The sequence below is a fragment of the Lasioglossum baleicum genome, chromosome 16 (assembly GCF_051020765.1).
Source record: "Lasioglossum baleicum chromosome 16, iyLasBale1, whole genome shotgun sequence".
Lineage (NCBI taxonomy): Eukaryota > Metazoa > Arthropoda > Insecta > Hymenoptera > Halictidae > Lasioglossum > Lasioglossum baleicum.
The window spans coordinates 1,116,905-1,139,881 of NC_134944.1; the positions used below are offsets into that span (position 1 = coordinate 1,116,905).

The 22,977-nt window shown below is 39.6% G+C and overlaps 3 protein-coding genes across 4 annotated transcripts; 2 read left to right on the plus strand and 1 right to left on the minus strand.

Moving 5' to 3' along the window:
• Window positions 1–7,574: 7,574 nt before the first annotated feature.
• LOC143216770 (tubulin gamma-2 chain) lies at window positions 7,575–11,344 on the plus strand. Its single transcript, XM_076440152.1, has 9 exons — window positions 7,575–7,864; window positions 8,262–8,464; window positions 8,540–8,686; window positions 8,760–8,896; window positions 8,964–9,158; window positions 9,346–9,457; window positions 9,520–9,651; window positions 9,708–9,890; window positions 9,956–11,344. Exons 1-9 carry the CDS (start codon window positions 7,816–7,818, stop codon window positions 10,157–10,159), a joined length of 1,362 nt encoding a protein of 453 aa, XP_076296267.1. The 5' UTR covers window positions 7,575–7,815; the 3' UTR covers window positions 10,160–11,344.
• On the minus strand, window positions 10,316–13,266 carry Trmt61 (tRNA methyltransferase 61). 2 transcript variants are annotated; one of them, XM_076440154.1, is made up of 5 exons: window positions 12,313–13,266; window positions 11,747–12,211; window positions 11,346–11,618; window positions 11,091–11,260; window positions 10,316–10,572 (listed from the first exon to the last, which is right to left on the minus strand). In XM_076440154.1, the coding sequence occupies exons 2-5, from the start codon at window positions 12,099–12,101 to the stop codon at window positions 10,399–10,401; spliced, it is 972 nt and encodes a 323-aa protein (XP_076296269.1). In that variant the 5' UTR covers window positions 12,102–12,211; window positions 12,313–13,266; the 3' UTR covers window positions 10,316–10,398. The 2 variants fall into 2 exon arrangements, with proteins under 2 accessions (XP_076296269.1, XP_076296268.1); XM_076440153.1 differs by having other exon boundaries at window positions 11,747–12,171; window positions 12,313–13,265.
• Window positions 13,267–13,301: 35 nt separating this feature from the next.
• Window positions 13,302–21,286, plus strand: LOC143216772 (uncharacterized). The gene is made up of 2 exons (XM_076440155.1): window positions 13,302–18,165; window positions 18,364–21,286. Exon 1 carries the CDS (start codon window positions 16,625–16,627, stop codon window positions 16,949–16,951), a length of 327 nt encoding a protein of 108 aa, XP_076296270.1. The 5' UTR covers window positions 13,302–16,624; the 3' UTR covers window positions 16,952–18,165; window positions 18,364–21,286.
• Window positions 21,287–22,977: the final 1,691 nt, after the last annotated feature.

A 22,977-nucleotide genomic window follows, 5' to 3' on the forward strand; every position in this document is an offset into this window, starting at 1 on the left:
TAAAGATCCGCAGTCTAAGAAAAATAACATAAATATGAGAATAAGTAAAATTTGCATGTGCACAAAATGTGCATCTGTGCGTAGTGGGGAGCTGCCGCGCCTGCGCACGACCGTATGCGTTATTCCGAACGACACGCTGATCGTATCGATTGGTGTCGATCGATCTTCTTCCTCGTACGCTCGATTACTTCGCTGCTGACATCTGCCACATCAGTGCGAACTACCCTCACCGACGATGCGGCCCTGTAAAACGATATTAGCCAATCAGATCAGTAGACGCGACGGTACTGCCCTCTTAAACAAATTCAGCTTCGGCCGGCTGGCTGCCTTCAATTTGCCTTCTGCTATTGCCCTCCGCTATTAGACGGCAAAAATAGCTACTAATACGCGCGGAGAATCCCAGGCAAAAATCGAGAATTTGGTTATCAGGGTTGAATTCGAATTCGAGATGACAACGATATATATCGATGTTTTCATCGTCGATATATTGAAGATCGATATATACCCTGATAACCAAATTCTCGATTTTTGCCTGGGATTCTCCGCGCGTATTAGTAGCTATTTTTGCCGTCTAATAGCGGAGGGCAATAGCAGAAGGCAAATTGAAGGCAGCCGGCCGGCCGAAGCTGAATTTGTTTAAGAGGGCAGTACCGTCGCGTCTACTGATCTGATTGGCTAATATCGTTTTACAGGGCCGCATCGTCGGTGAGGGTAGTTCGCACTGATGTGGCAGATGTCAGCAGCGAAGTAATCGAGCGCACGAGGAAGAAGATCGATCGACACCAATCGATACGATCAGCGTGTCGTTCGGAATAACGCAAACGGTCGTGCGCAGGCGCGGCAGCTCCCCACTACGCACAGATGCACATTTTGTGCACATGCAAATTTTACTTATTCTCATATTTATGTTATTTTTCTTAGACTGCGGATCTTTATGCGAAATAAAAATTGTCTGCATAGATTGCAAGAGATGGAAACTATAAAAATTGCATTACCATACCATTTTCTCTACAGTTCAATTTCAATTCATTACATTTCGAAATTTATTGAAATGTGTTTATGGAAAAAAAGTGTCGTTCGACGGAAAAGAAAATTTATATTTTTTGTATGACTACTATACACTTATTTTAATGTTTAAATATTAATAATTTTAAATTCAGACTACTCAATATCAGAAGGGATAATAAATGAATGAAGTAGGAAATAATAAATATTATATTTTTTCATTTAGTTTGATTATTTTTCTTTATTAGTCAACTATTAGTCAAATTTTTACAAACCTTGACTTGCGCGAACACAGAAGATGATTTGCAGGACAAATCTGATAAACAGGTTCTGGAAGATCAGCTTTTCTTCGTAACTCCTCCCGTGAATCGCTCGAGTACAGTGCTGCTCTCACCGCATTTCTTCTTGGTTGAAAATGGTTGAAAAGAGGATTGTCTTATTATACAGACCTGCACAGACCTGGGCGACGCTGGCTCGAAAAATACATGTTGCTGTTGCTGCTTCTCACCAAAGAGGACTGAAGAGGACTAATCCCAACTAATCCTCTTTGCTTCTCACCTTCTCTTGCTCAGTAACACTCAATTACACTCAGTAAGACAGTTCCAGTCCCCACGTCATCCACTCCGACAAAGGAGTTGCAGGCTGCAACAGGCTGCAAATGGCTGCAACTTGCAGCAACATGTGTTTTTCGAGCCAGCGTCGCCCAGATCTGTTATACAGGGTGTCTCAAAATTAGGTCCGGAGCCGAAAATGGGAGGTTCCTGAGATCATTTCAAGCGACATTTTCCTTTGAAAAAATGTCGTCCGCAGCTTCGTTAACGAGTTATTAACGAAAAACACGGACCAATCAGAGCGCGAGCTAGACGCGTGCAGCCCGGCGCGCCGGCAGCCGAGTGTCGGTGGCACGCCGCGATGTCGTAACGAACAAAAGTTTCTCGATGATGTGAATCCTCACCAATTTCGATAAGCTTTGGATATGTTGTCAATGCCATGATTCTGAACAACATTTCCCTTCACAGTTTCTGTCGATCGGCTTTAGTTTACGACATTATTGTAAAAATTTGTAATTGTAAATCGATCGATGTACTATTTCCTATCCGATTTCGATAAGCTTTGGATATGTTGTCAATACCATGATTCTGAACAACATTTCCCTTTACAGTTTCTGTCGATCGGCTTTAGTTTACAATATTATTGTAAAAATTTGTAATTGTAAATCGATCGATGTACTATTTCCTATCCGATTTTGATAAGCTTTGGATATGTTGTCAATACCATGATTCTGAACAACATTTCCCTTCACAGTTTCTGTCGATCGGCTTTAGTTTACGACATTATTGTAAAAATTTGTAATTGTAAATCGATCGATGTACTATTTCCTATCCGATTTCGATAATCTTTGGATATGTTGTCAATACCAATGATTCTGAACAACATTTCCCTTTACAGTTTCTGTCGATCGGCTTTAGTTTACGATATTATTGTAAAAATTTGTAATTGTAAATCGATCGATGTACTATTTCCTATCCGATTTCGATAAGCTTTGGATATGTTGTCAATACCATGATTCTGAACAACATTTCCCTTTACAGTTTCTGTCGATCGGCTTTAGTTTACAATATTATTGTAAAAATTTGTAATTGTAAATCGATCGATGTACTATTTCCTATCCGATTTCGATAAGCTTTGGATATGTTGTCCATACCATGATTCTGAACAACATTTCCCTTCACAGTTTCTGTCGATCGGCTTTAGTTTACGACATTATTGTAAAAATTTGTAATTGTAAATCGATCGATGTACATACTATTTCCTCGCCGATGTCGATGAGCTTCATTTCAAAGGAAAAAGATATTTAAAACATCGAATTTATAACATATTTCAAAGTCATCGAAATCGGTGAGGACCCACATCATCGGCAACTTTACCCGAACGATAGAAGAAGCACAAACTTATTGAATTAAAAACTCACTTATTCAGCCGTAAATCCATTTGACTACCACATACAACCACCACACTTTTACATAATCTTCGAATCGGTGTTTTCGAGAATCATACGATTCTCGAAAAATCAATATCTCCTTGGGAACGATTTCATTTGTTTTAAACGACGCTTTCATCGAATACATTGTACGCTGGGAGAGCACAGTTTCGCGCGGCATCGCGAAGAGCATCGAACTCTTTCCGCGTCGGAGTAAGTAATTTCGTTCGATATCGATACGAGTTATAAAAGTGTGCTACGAGTTCAACAATTATGTAAAAGTGTGGTGGTTGTATGTGGTAGTCAAATGGATTTACGGCTGAATAAGTGAGTTTTTGATTCAATAAGTTTGTGCTTCTTCTATCGTTCGGGTAAAGTTGCCGATAATATGGGTCCTCACCGATTTCGATGACTTTGAAATATGTTATAAATTCGATGTTTTAAATATCTTTTTCCTTTGAAATGAAGCTCATCGACATCGGCGAGGAGATAGTATGTACATCGATCGATTTACAATTACAAATTTTTACAATAATATCGTAAACTAAAGCCGATCGACAAAAACCGTCAAGGGAAATGTTGTTCAGAATCATGGTCTTGACAACATATCCAAAGCTTATCGAAATCGGACAGGAAATAGTACATCGATCGATTTACAATTACAAATTTTTACAATAATATCGTAAACTAAAGCCGATCGGCAGAAACTGTAAAGGGAAATGTTGTTCAGAATCATGGTATTGACAACATATCCAAAAATTATCGAAATCGGATAGGAAATAGTACATCGATCGATTTACAATTACAAATTTTTACAAAAATATTGTAAACTAAAGCCGATCGACAGAAACTGTAAAGGGAAATGTTGTTCAGAATTATGGTATTGACAACATATCCAAAGATTATCGAAATCGGATAGGAAATAGTACATCGATCGATTTACAATTACAAATTTTTACAATAATGTCGTAAACTAAAGCCGTACGACAGAAACTGTAAAGGGAAATGTTGTTCAGAATCATGGTATTGACAACATATCCAAAGCTTATCGAAATTGGCGAGGATTCACATCATCGAGAAACTTTTGTTCGTTACGACATCGCGGCGTGCCACCGACACTCGGCTGCCGGCGCGCCGGGCTGCACGCGTCTAGCTCGCGCTCTGATTGGTCCGTGTTTTTCGTTAATAACTCGTTAACGAAGCCGCGGACGACATTTTTTCAAAGGAAAATGTCGCTTGAAATGATCTCAGGAACCTCCCATTTTCGGCTCCGGACCTAATTTTGAGACACCCTGTATATTCGCCAATCACATCATCACATCAGTACGACTCGACGGTACTGCCCTCTTAAACAAATTCAGCTTCGGCCGGCCGGCTGCCTTCAATTTGCCTTCAATTTGCCTTCTGCTATTGCCCTCCGCTATTAGACGGCAAAAATAGCTACTAATACGCGCGGAGAATCCCAGGCAAAAATCGAGTTAATCCCACCTTGAGCAACTCGAACAATAGCGCAGCTCGGAACGGGCCAATTCTTAGCTCTAGGTAGGATTATCCCTCGGCAGGCCTGGTTATCAGGGTACATGCACAAACCCTGCCCTCCCTGATAACCAAATTCTCGATTTTTGCCTGGGATTCTCCGCGCGTATTAGTAGCTATTTTTGCCGTCTAATAGCGGAGGGCAATAGCAGAAGGCAAATTGAAGGCAGCCAGCCGGCCGAAGCTGAATTTGTTTAAGAGGGCAGTACCGTCGCGTCTACTGATCTGATTGGCTAATATCGTTTTACAGGGCCGCATCGTCGGTGAGGGTAGTTCGCACTGATGTGGCAGATGTCAGCAGCGAAGTAATCGAGCGCACGAGGAAGAAGATCGATCGACACCAATCGATACGATCAGCGTGTCGTTCGGAATAACGCATACGGTCGTGCGCAGGCGCGGCAGCTCCCCACTACGCACAGATGCACATTTTGTGCATATGCAAATTTTACTTATTCTCATATTTATGTTATTTTTCTTAGACTGCGGATCTTTATGCGAAATAAAAATTGTCTGCATAGATTGCAAGAGATGGAAACTATAAAAATTGCATTGCCATACCATTTTCTCTACAGTTCAATTTCAATTCATTACATTTCGAAATTTATTGAAATGTGTTTATGGAAAAAAAGTGTCGTTCGACGGAAAAGAAAATTTATATTTTTTTTATGACTACTATACACTTATTTTAATGTTTAAATATTAATAATTTTAAATTCAGACTACTCAATATCAGAAGGGATAATAAATGAATGAAGTAGGAAATAATAAATATTATATTTTTTCATTTAGTTTGATTATTTTTCTTTATTAGTCAACTATTAGTCAAATTTTTACAAACCTTGACTTGCGCGAACACAGAAGATGATTTGCAGGACAAATCTGATAAACAGGTTCTGGATGATCAGCTTTTCTTCGTAACTCCTCCCGTGAATCGCTCGAGTACAGTGCTGCTCTCACCGCATTTCTTCTTGGTTGAAAATGGTTGAAAAGAGGATTGTCTTATTATACAGACCTGCACAGACCTGGGCGACGCTGGCTCGAAAAATACATGTTGCTGTTGCTGCTTCTCACCAAAGAGGACTGAAGAGGACTAATCCTGACTAATCCTCTTTGCTTCTCACCTTCTCTTGCTCAGTAACACTCAATTACACTCAGTAAGACATACAGTTCCAGTCCCCACGTCATCCACTCCGACAAAGGATGAGTTGCAGGCTACAAATGGCTGCAACTTGGAGCAACATGTGTTTTTCGAGCCAGCGTCACCCAGATCTGTTATTATATTCGCCAATCACATCATCACATCAGTACGACTCGACGGTACTGCCCTCTTAAACAAATTCAGCTTCGGCCGGCCGGCTGCCTTCAATTTGCCTTCAATTTGCCCCGGGGTCCATAGCGCTCTCTTTCTAATTGATGTGTCGACACCATGAAGTAAGAGTAAGGAGATCTATCTCGATAGCGTATAGAAGAAAAAAGTGGCGACAAAACTTGTTCCCGTATTGGGGAGGTACGCCAAATGGAATGGCATGGACAGAGAATGTCAGTGTCAAACGATGAAACGGAAAGGTTAGAAATACATGGTTATGTAATGACCGGTGAAGAACTAAATAAGGCTTTAGGCCAGGTTAGGTCCATAAGCTGGTAATTATGATACAAAACTTATTAAATACATTCTATCCTTACGAACTAGGTTAACAGTACAAAAATAATGATATAAAATACAATATTAATGGTAGTATTGGGTTAATAGAAAATACACAGTGGTAACAATAACATATATTATATACAATAGTATTAATAGAGGTTAAAATCTTACAGCTTTTAAAGTTTCTTTGGCAAAGTTATTGCACGTTAATTAATGCGTCGTCTAGTACTAATGAGTGATACGTTAAAATTATGTGCTTCTATGTATAGGATTCTAATGGCAAGCACTGACTTAAATAAAATTGACATTTATTTTGGTTAGGAAGTGGCTAATTGATTTAAGTGCACTTGTGTCTAGATCTTTCACAAATGAATCAATGTGATATGGACCTCTCCATCCTTATATTTCTAATTTCCTGTGAAAGGATTATCTTTCTTCTGTGTACTTTGGGCAGTCCTATAGGATATGGTTAAGATCTTGCTCTTCATGTCCTCACTAACATTTTTTTCTATAAGTAATACCTAATGTATTGAGCGATGAGGCGGGGTTGTAGTGATTTGTCCTATATCGACAAACCCATGATGTTGTGAAGCGTTATATATATAAATTACAAAATTCCATTCAAAAGAAATAAATTATATTCTATAAATAAACTACTTTTACATTAATTAAAGTTAATATAATTAAATATATTACAGAGAGAAGAACACACACTGTACCAGAGAATAATTTACATATCTATACGGACATATAGATATAATTTTGTATTCAACAAATTTGAAATCAATATGAATACATGTATGTATATTGCTGTAGGGAAAAAGAAGCAACAATATTAAAGGATGCTATAGTATGTAATATTTATACATAATATAAATAGTTGTAAAAGAAACAAATCCTATTATGTGTAAAAACTTGTTGTACTTTTAATTACATTATAAGAAAACTACTTTATTACAACTACTTTTAATTATATTATAAGATACTACCTCTTTATTTTACAAAAATAATCAGATTTTGAAAATCTTTTTAAAAAATTTATAACATTCTTTTTCTTCAAATTTTGCGTATTTGCACGTCCTGTCATAACATAACCATATATTTCTAACCTTTCCGTTTCATCGTTTGACACTGACATTCTCTGTTCATACCATTCCATTTGGCGTACCTCCCCAATACGGGAACAAGTTTTGTCGCCACTTCCAAACTGTACACTGTACAGATAGATCTCCTTACTCTTACTTCATGGTCGACACATCATATAGAAAGAGAGCGCTATGGACCCCGGCTAATGCTCTCTCTCTCACTCTTTGTACCGCGCGCCGCCATTGTGGGCTTCAACTCGCCCATAAGACGGCGCAGTCTATCTCTATATGTCTATGTTCACCACTAATTGACATATATATACGTACCATAATACCATTGAATACCATCCAGAAACGAAAACAATAGCAATAACTATTTATTTTCTAAACTAATGAAACCTTTACTGACGTGAAATATATTCATATACACCTTATAAATAAACGCTATCATCAGTTAAATTCATTCTAAAAAGATTGAAAGTCTCGAATGCGTCGATAAAAAGTGCAAAAATTTCAGAGAATCCATCCCGCGTAAAAAATTCTATCAAAATAACATAATCAAGATGCCTTGCGAAATGATTACTTTGCAGTTAGGCCAATGCGGCAACCAAAGTGAGTGCAGAAATTTTTCACATACATCTAGAATTTCGATATTTCGTACAAATCATCAATTATCAGTAGACTGCGGATCTTTATTCATTTAACGGCTTACAGAAATGTTAAAAAAAATGCTGTAGCATTAAATTCAACAGAATTTCGTACGATTTTTATTTATTTTCGATCTACAAATGTTATTACCAATGAAAATAATTCTTTCTTCAAATTTCTCTACAAAAATTGAAAATTCTATAAAAATCCTCAGCCTAATGAGTTTACACAATTCACAATTATTATATTTTGCAAATTCCATAGAGAACTGAACTTTCGACCAGCATATCGGAGATTTATATAAAATTAGTATATATATATGTATATATATATATTCGAATTGATTTCCAACATCTTTCAGTTGGATTTGAATTTTGGAAGAAACTATGTGCCGAGCACGGCATCAGTCCAGAGGGTATTTTAGAGGATTACGCTACCGAGGGAACCGACAGAAAGGATGTATTTTTCTATCAATCGGATGACGAGCATTATATACCGAGAGCAGTATTATTAGATCTAGAACCTAGAGTTATTCACACAATCATGAATTCCCCATATTCCAAGGTACAGTAAGCATCTGTAATAGCAAATATCATTTCTTTGAACAAATGTAATGTATCGATAAACATTATTTGCAAGTTGTACAACCCGGAGAACATTTACTTATCGAAACACGGAGGAGGCGCAGGAAATAACTGGGCATCAGGCTACCACCAAGGAGAGAAGCTTCAGGAAGAGATTTTCGATATTTTGGACAGAGAGGCTGATGGAAGCGACAGTTTAGAGGTACGTCTCTAAACTCTAATTGTACGAGCAACGTAAACTTTTTAAATGTTCCAACATTCTCTAAAACTTTCAGGGATTCGTTCTCTGTCACTCGATAGCAGGTGGTACGGGATCGGGCATGGGTTCGTTCATGCTGGAATCTCTGGCAGACAGATATCCAAAAAAGCTTATTGAAACCTACAGCGTGTTTCCAAACCAAGATGAAATAAGGTACATTTAAGATAAGAGAATCTCACCGTGGTAGATTGCAAAGTGAACGATGCTTTTTATTTTCTAGCGATGTGGTAGTGCAACCGTATAACTCTCTGCTAACGTTGAAGAGACTAACACAATGTGCTGATTGTGTTGTTGTTTTAGACAATACAGCGCTTAACAGAATAGCGTCAGATAGACTGCATATTCAGAACCCAAGCTTCACGCAGATCAACCAGCTGGTCTCTACGATAATGTCTGTCAGCACAACTACACTTCGGTACAGTAATTTATCTAAAAACTGGCCTTAGTCATTGAAAGAGAAATTTTTCAAGTTTAAATTAAGACAAATTTCAAGTTCTAAATTGAGGGGAATTTCTCCGAAGACTCACGGGTTTTTCGAAAAACCTCTACGGGCAGTTTTCGCTTTGTATTTTAAACTAAACGCTGTTTTATCGATACATCAGGTACCCTTCCTACATGAACAACGATCTGGTGGGCTTGATCGCTCCGCTGATTCCAACTCCACGGCTGCACTTTCTCATGACTGGTTACACTCCGCTCACCACGGACCAAGAAGTACGTAGCTGTTTCAATGAAACTCGTGTTCGCATCTTTATTTTTCATTTCCGAATGAACAGGGAGCATCGGTGAGGAAAACTTCAGTATTAGACGTCATGAGACGCTTGCTGCAGCCGAAGAACATGATGGTCTCCACAGCACTGGACCGGAACGCCTCTCATTGCTACATATCTATTTTAAATATCATACAGGCGAGTACCAGTCATTCGAACGAGTATCGTATACTTATTACAGACATTCTCCACAGGGCGAAGTGGATCCAACGCAAGTTCATAAGTCGCTGCAGAGAATAAGAGAGCGGAAGCTGGCGCAGTTCATACCTTGGGGTCCCGCTAGCATACAGGTGGCTCTGTCCAGGAAGTCTCCGTACATACAGAGCACTCATAGAGTGTCTGGCTTGATGTTAGCCAACCATACTAACATATCATCGGTAAGTCGTTTACCTAGGTGTAAGTGTAAACGTCCTATCTAAATTGAACGCGCGCTTCGTTTCAGTTGTTCGACCGTGCCTTACAGCAGTACGACAAACTGCGAAAGCGAGAAGCGTTTCTGGAGCAGTTCCGCAAAGAGAAAATGTTCGAGGATAATCTGGATGAGCTGGACAACTCCAGAGAAGTCGTAGAGTACTTGGTGAAGGAGTATCAGGCTGCTACGCGAGTCGATTACCTGTCTTGGAATCCCAACAAAGCGGAGACGTAGAGACTGAGTCTTTACGGAATTACGTGTACAAACAACGGAACAAGATCTGCGGATGATTCCTTCACTTTTAGTATACTGATCTGAGATCGTACATTCGACGTGGCATAAATAATGAGACGATAGGTAGACTGTGGATCTTCGAAGTAAAAATATTACTTTGTTACGTTAAATCTTTTCTAATAAATTACTGTATTTTTTTGTACATTTCTTGGTGAAAATGTAGATCCCCAGTCCACCAGTCAGTCTATAGATTCCAAACTGACTTCTGGCTTCCGCGCGTAAGATGGGGGCAGCATAGCGATTGTAATGAAGCCGGTATGACCAGGCAGGGAGTGTGCATGTGTTACGGTGAGAAGTTTCGTTTGATCGGGCCCTTCGCTTTTACGTTGTTGTGCCATATCTTCGCTTACGTGCTGAAACATAGTTGAAGAAGTTCGTGTTAGCGTTTCGAAACTCGTAATAATTTTAATATTTTTCTACAGAGTTTTTTGAATGGTAAAACGGGTAACGCTTTGTCCATTCGTTTGATACTGTTACATCGTATCCACAGTCTTCCCTCGCATAGTGTTACATAGAGGTCAACCAAATCATCTCAAGTTTAAGCTTCCACATTTTTTCGAGAATTGATCTCGCAATGGAACATTTTGAAATAATTCACAGACGTCTGAATTATTAGGTAGAACGTTCATGAATTATTTGGTATTTGTTTGTCGAGCAGAACAGAAGGAAACAAAGCATAATTCGTGCGTAGTCTAACCCAGATAGAGAGGTAGAAAATCGACGCCGCGACAGAAAATTTTGAAATAATTCACTATTGTTTGTTCCCCCTTGTAGAATGTTCGTGAATTTTTTCATAATTTTTTCTCTAACAGAACAGAAGAAATAAAGAGACGAAAGTGACACTATACAAAGGAAGACTGTATCGACCAACCTCGTGCTTCAAGCACTCTAAATCCAGTGTAGAGAGATTCTTGTACTGCACGCTCACTTCTCTTTGCAGACATTCGAACGTGTTCAGCTCGATAAACCCCTTGGTCAGTAATTTTAAGCAAGTACGCTGCACTTGTTCGATACAGGGAGAGAAGGAGCAGAGTTTTCCACCTGAAAATTAAACAATTGTTCGTGCGTTCCTTCTATGTAATAAATTACATTGATTACTATGAAAATAAATGAAACTATTCCATACCTGACTTTTTGAGAGCTTGCAGAGCATGATCGATGGCCAGCCAGGGATGCGGGAGGTCCAGAAATATCGCATCCACCTTGCTTTTCAATTCCTCTCCGAACCCTTCCTTGCACACGTCTCTATGCGTCACCGTTACAAACTCACCGAGTCCGTGCCTGTGAAATTCTGAGCGTGCAACGTTCACTCGTTGCTCGTGGAAGTCGAACGTGTACAGGTGTCCGTGGGGACGAACCGTGCGAGCCAATGCGTGTGAAAGAGAGCCGCTTCCTGTACCTATAAGAACAGACGAAACCAAAAGACACGTAACAAAAATTAAGACTAGTACAGTAAATTCGCATTTACTGTCAGGCATTTATACGTTTGAAAGCAAATGTAAAAGAATATAAGAATGTGTTCAAGACCTGTTTCGATGACCACGCTGCCTGGTATCAAGTTCATTAGATAGATGATGAGACTTATGTCGGGGCTGTATAAAATCTGTGTCCTATGGGGAACCGTTAACGTCCAGAGTTCCGGAGTTGGTTGAAGTACATATCCCCATCCACGCGATAGCTGCACCTTGGTGCCGTACCTTTGTCCAACCAGTGATATAACTTTAAGCGCTCCGTAAGTTGTTTGAAAAACATTGTCGACCATGTTACCCTTTTTATTCTGAATCTGTGATTTTATTTCTAGGGGATGCATGTTGGTCGGTCCTAAGTATAGAACTACTACGTCGCCTTCCTCTATAATGTTCTTGATTTTGTTAAAACTCATTTTGCTAAGAACGATGTATTTTCTGTGGTATTTAGAGAGAACAGTTTTGGCTTCTTTTCTCTTGTACGATCTATATTTGTCAAATTGGATTGGTTTGTAAATTTATATTGCTATAAGATTAGTTTAAATAATTGTCATTATTTATTTATTACGATGTATTTATTTATTTATTACGATAGGGTGTATATGAGAGAGATTGTATGATATTTACCATTTATTTATTGTAGTTATACTGTCACCTCGTTTCTTTCATGATCAATGTTTGTTATGACTTTTAGGTTATATTTACAAATGCCGCTGCAACGCAACCAGTGTCGCCAGAAAGTGACCGAACTCAGTGATGGTTGGTGATGGTGATGGTATCCAGTGCTGCCAGATGGTTGTGAGATCGCAACCAGGTACTCTCCTACTTTTCCCCTTCCACTATCCTATTCCATCGCTTTAGGATTGAGTGGGGCAAATGGGAGACACATTGCGCGTGCGCGATGGGGACGCAACGATGACAGATGAGATGACATGACATTTCGCAGGTTTTAGGTTATTGCCGCGTATCGTATCGTACTCGTGTACATATACGTACTTAATGAAATAAATCATATGGTTCGTTCTAAATAGACATTGTAAACATTCTTTATTATATAATAAATAAAATGAATTGTAACATGTGGGAGTTTCAGTCGTGAAGCGAAGTATGAATGCTTTCTTTTATATGTACAATTGAAAAAATTTTGAAATCTGTATGTATGTAGTACTGAGTTACATTCCAGTAAAATCAATAAATCATAATATATTTTAACACTGTTAACCCTCATACGCTTCTCAAAAATAGTTGCATAAAAGAGACTGGGATAATAAATTCACTCATTTTTCTTCTACACGATAAATTGACAAATTACGTTTTATTTGTAACGTTATATTTTAAAGAAATACAACTCACAACATAGACATAAAGGGATCAATAATTACATAGTATGTGAAATAAGTAAATGGGTGAATTTTACGCGGCAATAACCTAAAACCTGCGAAATGTCATGCCATTGTTGCGTCCCCATCGCGCACGCGCAACGTGTCTCCCATTTGCCTCACTCAATCCCCGTCGCACACGCGCAACGTGTCACATATTACTCTGGTCATCAGAGAGGGGGTACCTCATATCGGCGTGATTCCCCTCATCTGGCAGCACTGATGGTATCAGTGCTGCCAGATGGTTGTGAGATCGCAACCAGGTACTCTCCTACTTTTCCCCTTCCACTATCCTATTCCATCGCTTTAGGATTGAGTGGGGCAAATGGGAGACACGTTGCGCGTGCGCGACGGGGATTGAGTAGGGGCAAATGGGGGACACGTTGCGCGTGCGCGATGGGGACGGGGACGCACACACACGCAACGATGACAGATGAGATGATATGACATTTCGCAGGTTTTAGGTTATTGCCGCGTATCGTATCGAACTCATGTACATATACGTACTTAATGAAATTAATAATATGAATCGATCTAAATAGACATTGTAAAGATTCTTTATTATAAATAAAATGAATTGTGGGAGTTTCAGTCGTGAAGCGAAGTATGAAGTATGAATTTTCACACTGTGGATTTTGAAACTACCTTTTTCAATGCATATATTCGAAAGTTTGGTATTGGGATTATTGGGAAGGCGAAACGAATTGTAGAATTGAATACTGAATATAATAAATATATTATACATAATAATATACACCAGCTCGGTTGGTTGAGCGCGTTAGGTATTCAAGTGTAGACGTACTTGTACATGATAGTATACAATAAAATACAATATGATATAAATATACACATACACACACACACACACGTAATAATCAAACTAATATTCAACATGTATCACTCTCACTGCTGCTATTTTCGGTTTCGTCAGGGAGCAAGATCCCATCTAATTCGGAAGGTACTTCTTTGCTGTGGTACATGTCAGAATTAAAATATTCCAACACATTGTCCGGTACATTGTAGCTGCATGCATCAACGTTCTTTGACTTTAAATATAATTTAATTCTAGTTATAGCGGAAAGCATCTGCGTACCTAAGCAATTTCTTTTTAAATTTTTCATGTCCGTGATTATTGAAAAATACCTTTCCACATCTGCATTGGAATGCGGTAGTGATAGGCATATAAATGCTAGTTTTGCAAGTTCGCCATACATTAATTCACCTGAACAATCTTTTAAATTTCTTACGGTGCTCCAAAATGCTATAACATCTAATTTTTTAAACTGTTCTTTTTGTTCATATGTTGAACCCGCAGACAATGTGAACCATTGGTCAATTGCTATTTCAGCTGTCACTTTGGATGGAAAATGTTCTGCAATGATATCGATTTGACCTACGTGTTTACTGTGATCTAATGCTACGTTTGGATCTAAAAAATTCAATGCATTTACAAATTTGTCGTTAACCGGAAGTCTTTTGATGGACTCTTTGTACGCATTTTTATAAAATTGTTGAATATTTGTATAGAATTGTGTGACTTCCTGGGGCTGACTTTCTCTTAAAACATCTATCAATTTGGTTGCTGCTGCCCCAATATAAATTTCATTTAACGGCAATAATATCGTTGTATCTTCTACATTTAATTTGTCCAGATTATTATCCACCGAAAACTCCGGTTTAACGAACCCGTACGCTAATATTCCTATAAATGATTTGCATTCCTCGCTAATTCTGTGTATTAAAATTTCATTAGACTGAAACTAGACAAATAAAACACAAATTTCAAACACAATTGTCAAGTTTCATACATCTCCGGTTACGAAAATCGATTTTAAATGGTCCTCTGCCTTTCTACAACATAAAAAAACACATAGTCAAAGGTATAATTACAACCCTAGTAGCATTTACGGTTGGCCAACGGTGGCCAACGGTTGGGAGTTTGTTGGGGAATGGTGGGGCATGGTTAGTGGTTTTGCCAACAAATCCCCAACCTAGGGCCAACGAAGAAAAATTACGTCAGTTTGCCGACGAATACCCAACGTTGGGCCAACGACGAATAACCAACATAGGGCCAACGACGAATACCCAACATAAGGCCAACGAAGAAAAATTACCGTCAGTTTGCCGACGAATACCCAACGTTGGGCCAACGACGAATAACCAACATAGGGCCAACGACGAATACCCAACATAAGGCCAACGAAGAAAAATTACCGTCAGTTTGCCGACGAATACCCAACGTTGGGCCAACGACGAATACCCAACATAGGGCCAACGACGAATACCCAACATAGGACCAACGAAGAAAAATTACGTCAGTTTGCCGACGAATACCCAACGTTGGGCCAACGACGAATAACCAACATAGGGCCAACGACGAATACCCAACATAAGGCCAACGAAGAAAAATTACCGTCAGTTTGCCGACGAATACCCAACGTTGGGCCAACGACGAATAACCAACATAGGGCCAACGACGAATACCCAACATAAGGCCAACGAAGAAAAATTACCGTCAGTTTGCCGACGAATACCCAACGTTGTGCCAACGACGAATAACCAACATGGGCCAACGACGAATACCCAACATAAGGCCAACGAAGAAAAATTACCGTCAGTTTGCCGACGAATACCCAACGTTGGGCCAACGACGAATACCCAACATAGGGCCAACGACGAATAACCAACATAGGGCCAACGACGAATACCCAACATAAGGCCAACGAAGAAAAATTACCGTCAGTTTGCCGACGAATACCCAACGTTGGGCCAACGACGAATACCCAACATAGGGCCAACGACGAATACCCAACATAGGACCAACGAAGAAAAATTACGTCAGTTTGCCGACGAATACCCAACGTTGGGCCAACGACGAATAACCAACATAGGGCCAACGACGAATACCCAACATAAGGCCAACGAAGAAAAATTACCGTCAGTTTGCCGACGAATACCCAACGTTGGGCCAACGACGAATAACCAACATAGGGCCAACGAAGAAAAATTACGTCAGTTTGCCGACGAATACCCAACGTAGGGCCAACGACGAATAACCAACATAGGGCCAACGACGAATACCCAACATAAGGCCAACGAAGAAAAATTACCGTCAGTTTGCCGACGAATACCCAACGTTGGGCCAACGACGAATAACCAACATAGGGCCAACGACGAATACCCAACATAAGGCCAACGAAGAAAAATTACCGTCAGTTTGCCGACGAATACCCAACGTTGGGCCAACGACGAATACCCAACATAGGGCCAACGACGAATACCCAACATAGGACCAACGAAGAAAAATTACGTCAGTTTGCCGACGAATACCCAACGTTGGGCCAACGACGAATAACCAACATAGGGCCAACGACGAATACCCAACATAAGGCCAACGAAGAAAAATTACCGTCAGTTTGCCGACGAATACCCAACGTTGGGCCAACGACGAATAACCAACATAGGGCCAACGACGAATACCCAACATAAGGCCAACGAAGAAAAATTACCGTCAGTTTGCCGACGAATACCCAACGTTGTGCCAACGACGAATAACCAACATGGGCCAACGACGAATACCCAACATAAGGCCAACGAAGAAAAATTACCGTCAGTTTGCCGACGAATACCCAACGTTGGGCCAACGACGAATACCCAACATAGGGCCAACGACGAATACCCAACATAGGACCAACGAAGAAAAATTACGTCAGTTTGCCGACGAATACCCAACGTTGGGCCAACGACGAATAACCAACATAGGGCCAACGACGAATACCCAACATAAGGCCAACGAAGAAAAATTACCGTCAGTTTGCCGACGAATACCCAACGTTGGGCCAACGACGAATAACCAACATAGGGCCAACGACGAATACCCAACATAAGGCCAACGAAGAAAAATTACCGTCAGTTTGCCGACGAATACCCAACGTTGGGCCAACGACGAATAACCAACATGGGCCAACGACGAATACCCAACATAAGGCCAACGAAGAAAAATTACCGTCAGTTTGCCGACGAATACCCAACGTTGGGCCAACGACGAATACCCAACATAGGGCCAACGACGAATACCCAACATAGGACCAACGACGAATACCCAACATAAGGCCAACGAAGAAAAATTACCGTCAGTTTGCCGACGAATACCCAACGTTGGGCCAACGACGAATAACCAACATAGGGCCAACGACGAATACCCAACATAAGGCCAACGAAGAAAAATTACCGTCAGTTTGCCGACGAATACCCAACGTTGGGCCAACGACGAATACCCAACATAGGGCCAACGACGAATACCCAACATAGGACCAACGAAGAAAAATTACGTCAGTTTGCCGACGAATACCCAACGTTGGGCCAACGACGAATAACCAACATAGGGCCAACGACGAATACCCAACATAAGGCCAACGAAGAAAAATTACCGTCAGTTTGCCGACGAATACCCAACGTTGGGCCAACGACGAATAACCAACATAGGGCCAACGACGAATACCCAACATAAGGCCAACGAAGAAAAATTACCGTCAGTTTGCCGACGAATACCCAACGTTGGGCCAACGACGAATACCCAACATAGGACCAACGAAGAAAAATTACGTCAGTTTGCCGACGAATACCCAACGTAGGGCCAACGACGAATAACCAACATAGGGCCAACGACGAATACCCAACATAAGGCCAACGAAGAAAAATTACGTCAGTTTGCCGACGAATACCCAACGTTGGGCCAACGACGAATAACCAACATAAGGCCAATGAAGAAAAATTACGTCAGTTTGCCGACGAATACCCAACGTTGGGTCAACGACGAATACCCAACATAGGACCAACGACGAATACCCGTCGTTCAAGATATATGTAGCGTCGATCGTCATTTGGTATTTGTCGATTTTCACTATTTCATTCTTCTGTGCTGTGTCGAACTGTCGAAGTGGTCGTTCTTTGTGTCGCGTGTTTTACTTCATTTCATTAACAAAAAATTTTGATAATGTACAAAGTGGTGGAATTTAATTCAACACCATTAATTTAATTCAATTCAGCATCATCGTTCGGTAGAACAGCAGCCATATGGATGCAGCTACGCCAAATATTTGTAAGTATATTGTTAAATTAGTAATGAGTGGTTTAGTTTAACAATTATTTATACCTATACTTAATTATACGTGTTACCACGTATTGTAGATACTTTCTAAAGAATGTGTGTAATTTATGCATGCATTCAATTGCAATTAACAATTTTGTTTCCTTTTGCTTTTCTTGTTGTAAGATTAATTTCTATGTCATCTTTCAGATTTTACTGAGGCACAAGTGTTAGATTGATCATCAGCCATGCAGCTACGCCAATATCTATAACTGCGAAAAACAGTTGTATTTTAAGTACGTCGTTATCCGATTCTTGTTTCACCATCTTAAGCGGAACTGTTGTAATTATCAGAACTATTGAAGAGGTGTAATATGAATGTAATATCATATTACTAATGTGCAACGTGTTATGTATGTAATATGAATGTAATGTCATATTACTAATGTGCAATGTGTGTTATGTACGTAATATAATATGTAATGTAAGGAATCTTACTTTTATAATATGTAATATATGTATACATTTCGTACATATATATGTAAGAAATCCGTTATATGCTAGCGTGCATAATAAGTTAGTACTTATATATTAATATAATATGTGAGGCAAAAATTGTTACCTCACAAAATGACTGATTGTGAGATATAAAAATAAAATATTTTTATAATACACATATATATATGTATATAATTAATTGACCCTACAGAAAGAATCCTTTTGTTGGCTTTTCGTATTATAGTAATGTAGGCCCTACGTTGGGTATTACCGTTGGCCCTACGTTGGGTATTACCGTTGGCCCGACATTGGACGTGATCGTTGGCCCTACGTTGGGTATTACCGTTGGCCCGACATTGGACGTGATCGTTGGCCCTACGTTGGGTATTACCGTTGGCCCGACGCTGGCGCAACGTTGGCTGAACGTTGGCCCAACGTTGGCCCTGACTGTTGGCCCAACTGCAAAAAAGAGCGACATTTCTAACGGTTGCCCAACGCAAACCCCCAACGTAGGCCCAACGAAACGCCAACCGTAAATGCTACTAGGGATTGCAATCTTGTAGGACTCAATATAAATAGTAACGTATACTTATAAGTAAAAGGATATATCCTTTTTTATCGATGAATATGGTCTCTCACTAAAATAAATTCCTAATAAGATAAAAAAATGTTAAAAACCCATTAAAAAGTATTAAAAACGCGACAAAGAAACTGTAGGCTGTTTACTATAATAATAATAATAATAATAATAATAGTATTTTACTTCCCATCTCGGGGTACAAACACGGACCTCCGCTCGGCTTACAAACTTCACCTTCCTTATCGCTTCATTCTTAACTTAAACACGAGAGAGAGAGAGCACACCGTTCACTCATTCCTCACACATTCTTCTTCACTCAATCACACACTCTGGACCCCCGGTTCCGCTGCTCATCCTTTCTCTCATCTCTTCCACTCTCTTCATCCATACTGTTAGCTGTTTACTATATGAACTAAACTATCGAACGATTAACGAAGAAAACACGACCTCACTAGTTCGAAAACGAGTGCAAAGTTAATTGATTATAACTTTGCGAGGGCGATGAATTTTCATATAAATGCTTTCCCGACATAAGGGATAAATGTCTGTCATCGACAGACATGGTGCGACTAGACTCCTGTCTAGCTATCTAGCTTTCAAGGATGTGCGCACCACACACATGGAATTTAATAGGCCAGCGCCTATTTTATTCCTTTTTCGAGATTTTATGTCGGGAAGCAAAGAGAAAATTCGCTCGGCCTCGGCATTCGAGTGCGGAAGACATCTGACCGTGTTTATTAGAGAAGTTAAAAGGGGGAAACGAAGAACATGATTCGGGTCTGTTTGGTTACAGATGTCTACCCACATATCGTCAATAGACAGATTCGACCATTGGTCCCTCTGCGACCGGGAAGTGCCGTAGTACAAGAAGTCCCACTCTTTTTGTAGATCTGCGGCACTCCAATTCCCTAATTTATTAGCGACAGCTACGAGATTTTGAAAAGTTAAATCTCTGTCGCTGTTAAGTAGGGAATCGGGCGATTTGAAGACCGTCAATTGTGTGAGGAAAATATCGTCATGAGGAAGACGATTTCTCAATTCATTGCATAAGGTCACATAAAACCTTAAGCAATTTTTCTTTAAGGTGAACACCTCAACTTCCGCCATTCCATCCCTAACTGCCTCTTCCAAATAATCGTGGCATCTGGAACAAAGCTCCACTTGATCTAGTGGAACTTGATTTGATTCCAACGAGAAATCTATCGCCCTCACCTCGCTAAGCCAATCCAAAAGCGCTGGTTTTAAAATCAATATTAGCAGATTCAAGAGAATGACTTCAAAGAAAAGATAAATATAAACTATACTATAAAGTTATACATTAATATTTTATTCTATACTTTGCAATCATGACTTTAACTAATTTTTTTTTTGTTTGTTATGTTACAGAAAGGCAGGGACCATTTAAAATCGATTTTCGTAACCGGAGATGTATGAAACTTGACAAATGTGTTTGAAATTTGTGTTTTATTTGTCTAGTTTCATACTTAACGACCTGATATATGTAAAATGTCGTTACAATAATTGTGATTACCAAAATTGTTAGGAGTGATGCATATATGTATATTGAAATATAACGTAAATAAAATATTTTATATTGCATTATCAAGTCTGTACATTATTTTTCTGATTATAAAAATATTCAGTATTACATAATACATCAACAAAGAAGTATCGAAAAAATTGATTTTGATTTTTTAACAACGATACAATTTATAAAAAATTCTGAGAAAAATTAAGGACAATTGTTTCAATAATATCGGACTAATGAATTTTTATAAAACTGGTATCTCGAAAAGTTCAGTACGAAATATGCATTTTCTTCGAATGTTTCGAGATTTTCAATTTTTTTAAACATGTCTGCATAATCTGAAAAATCTGAAAAAAATCTCAATCATGTGTGCTATTAAGTGGAATATTTATAAATTTTTTCGTAATTATTTATTGAGCATGGTTCGACTAAAAATCAATTTGTGTTGGGGGCCTTCTGGACTACCTTAACTTTAAAAATCAACGAGAAAAATTTTTTAAGAAATACAAAACATACTTTAGGATGAACCATTAAACCCGGTTTTTTAAAAAAAAATTCAGTCCAAATTTCGCTTCGATATCTTTTTTAGATCAAAAGTTATAGCAAAATGTGCACCGCGCCGCGCCGCGCCGTCCCGGGATTCAAATGCGCGCCGTCTCCAGATCCCGACTTTCCGACTCGTGCTTCCGAAACTTCGGCAACATGAAAATTGGTGAAAATCGAAGGAACGCGTCGCCGACGCGTTCGGTCGAGCAGGTAGTCACACGGACATGGTAGAGGTACGCTTGTTGTGTAGCGCGCGTGCAATCGAGCATGCACTCACACGGGCAGAGTAGAAGTACGTTCGTGTGTAGCGCGTGCGCAGCAGAAGCTACGGCGAGGACGGTCCGTCAGAGAGGGGGAACCTGTGCTGGAGGGGAAGCGTCCTCGCGTCCCCGATTCTGGCATCACTGCTAAAACCTGCGAAATGTCAGTCGTTGTTGCGTCTCCATCATGGTCTCCATCGCGCACGCGCAACGTGTCACACATTACTCTGGTCATCAGAGAGGGGGTACCTTGTATTCCCCTCGAGTGACGGTTCGGTCACTTTCTGGCGACACTGGCTGTGCCCAGTGATGCCAGAATCGGGGACGCGAGGACGCTTCCCCTCCAGCACAGGTTCCCCCTCTCTGACGGACCGTCCTCGCCGTAGCTTCTGCTGCGCACGCGCTACACACGAACGTACTTCTACTCTGCCCGTGTGAGTGCATGCTCGATTGCACGCGCGCTACACACCAAGCGTACCTCTACCATGTCCGTGTGACTACCTGCTCGACCGAACGCGTCAGCGACGCGTTCCTTCGATTTTCACCAATTTTCATGTTGCCGAAGTTTCGGAAGCACGAGTCGGAAAGTCGGGATCTGGAGACGGCGCGCATTTGAATCCCGGGACGGCGCGGCGCGGCGCGGTGCAAATTTTGCTATAACTTTTGATCTAAAAAAGATATCGAAGCGAAATTTGGACTAAATTTTTTTTTTAAAAACCGGGTTTAATGGTTCATCCTAAAATATGTTTTGTATTTCTTAAAAAAATTTTCTCGTTGATTTTTAAGGTTAAGGTAGTCCAGAGGGCCTCCAACACAAATTGATTTTTAGTCGAACCATGCTCAATAAACAATTACGAAAAAATTTATAAATATTCCACTTAATAGCACACATGATTGAGATTTTTTTCACATTTTTCAGATTATGCAGACATGTTTAAAAAAATTGAAAATCTCGAAACATTCGAAGAAAATGCATATTTCGTATTGAACTTTTCGAGATACCAGTTTTATAAAAATTCATTAGTCCGATATTATTGAAACAATTGTCCTTAATTTTTCTCAGAATTTTTTATAAATTGTATCGTTGTTAAAAAATCAAAATTAATTTTTTCGATACTTCTTTGTTGATGTATTATGTAATACTGAATATTTTTATAATCAGAAAAATAATGTACAGACTTGATAATGCAATATAAAATATTTCATTTACGTTATATTTCAATATACATATGTGCATCACTCCTAACAATTTTGGTAATCACATAATTATTGTAACGACATTTTACATATATCAGGTCGTTAAGTATGAAACTAGACAAATAAAACACAAATTTCAAACACATTTGTCAAGTTTCATACATCTCCGGTTACGAAAATCGATTTTAAATGGTCCCTGCCTTTCTGTAACATAA

Excerpts from the sequence above, each read along its gene's own strand:
- LOC143216770 (XM_076440152.1), top strand. The coding sequence starts at position 7,816 with ATGCCTTGCGAAATGATTACTTTGCAGTTAGGCCAATGCGGCAACCAA. Across the intron at positions 7,865-8,261 it reads AGGCCAATGCGGCAACCAAA|TTGGATTTGAATTTTGGAAG; the intron begins GTGAGTGCAGAA and ends AACATCTTTCAG. Across the intron at positions 8,687-8,759 it reads ATGGAAGCGACAGTTTAGAG|GGATTCGTTCTCTGTCACTC; the intron begins GTACGTCTCTAA and ends TAAAACTTTCAG.
- Trmt61 (XM_076440154.1), bottom strand. The coding sequence starts at position 12,101 with ATGAGTTTTAACAAAATCAAGAACATTATAGAGGAAGGCGACGTAGTA. Across the intron at positions 11,619-11,746 it reads CAGCGTGGTCATCGAAACAG|GTACAGGAAGCGGCTCTCTT; the intron begins GTCTTGAACACA and ends CTGTTCTTATAG. Across the intron at positions 10,573-11,090 it reads TAGAGTGCTTGAAGCACGAG|CACGTAAGCGAAGATATGGC; the intron begins GTTGGTCGATAC and ends ACTATGTTTCAG.
- LOC143216772 (XM_076440155.1), top strand. The coding sequence starts at position 16,625 with ATGGGCCAACGACGAATACCCAACATAAGGCCAACGAAGAAAAATTAC.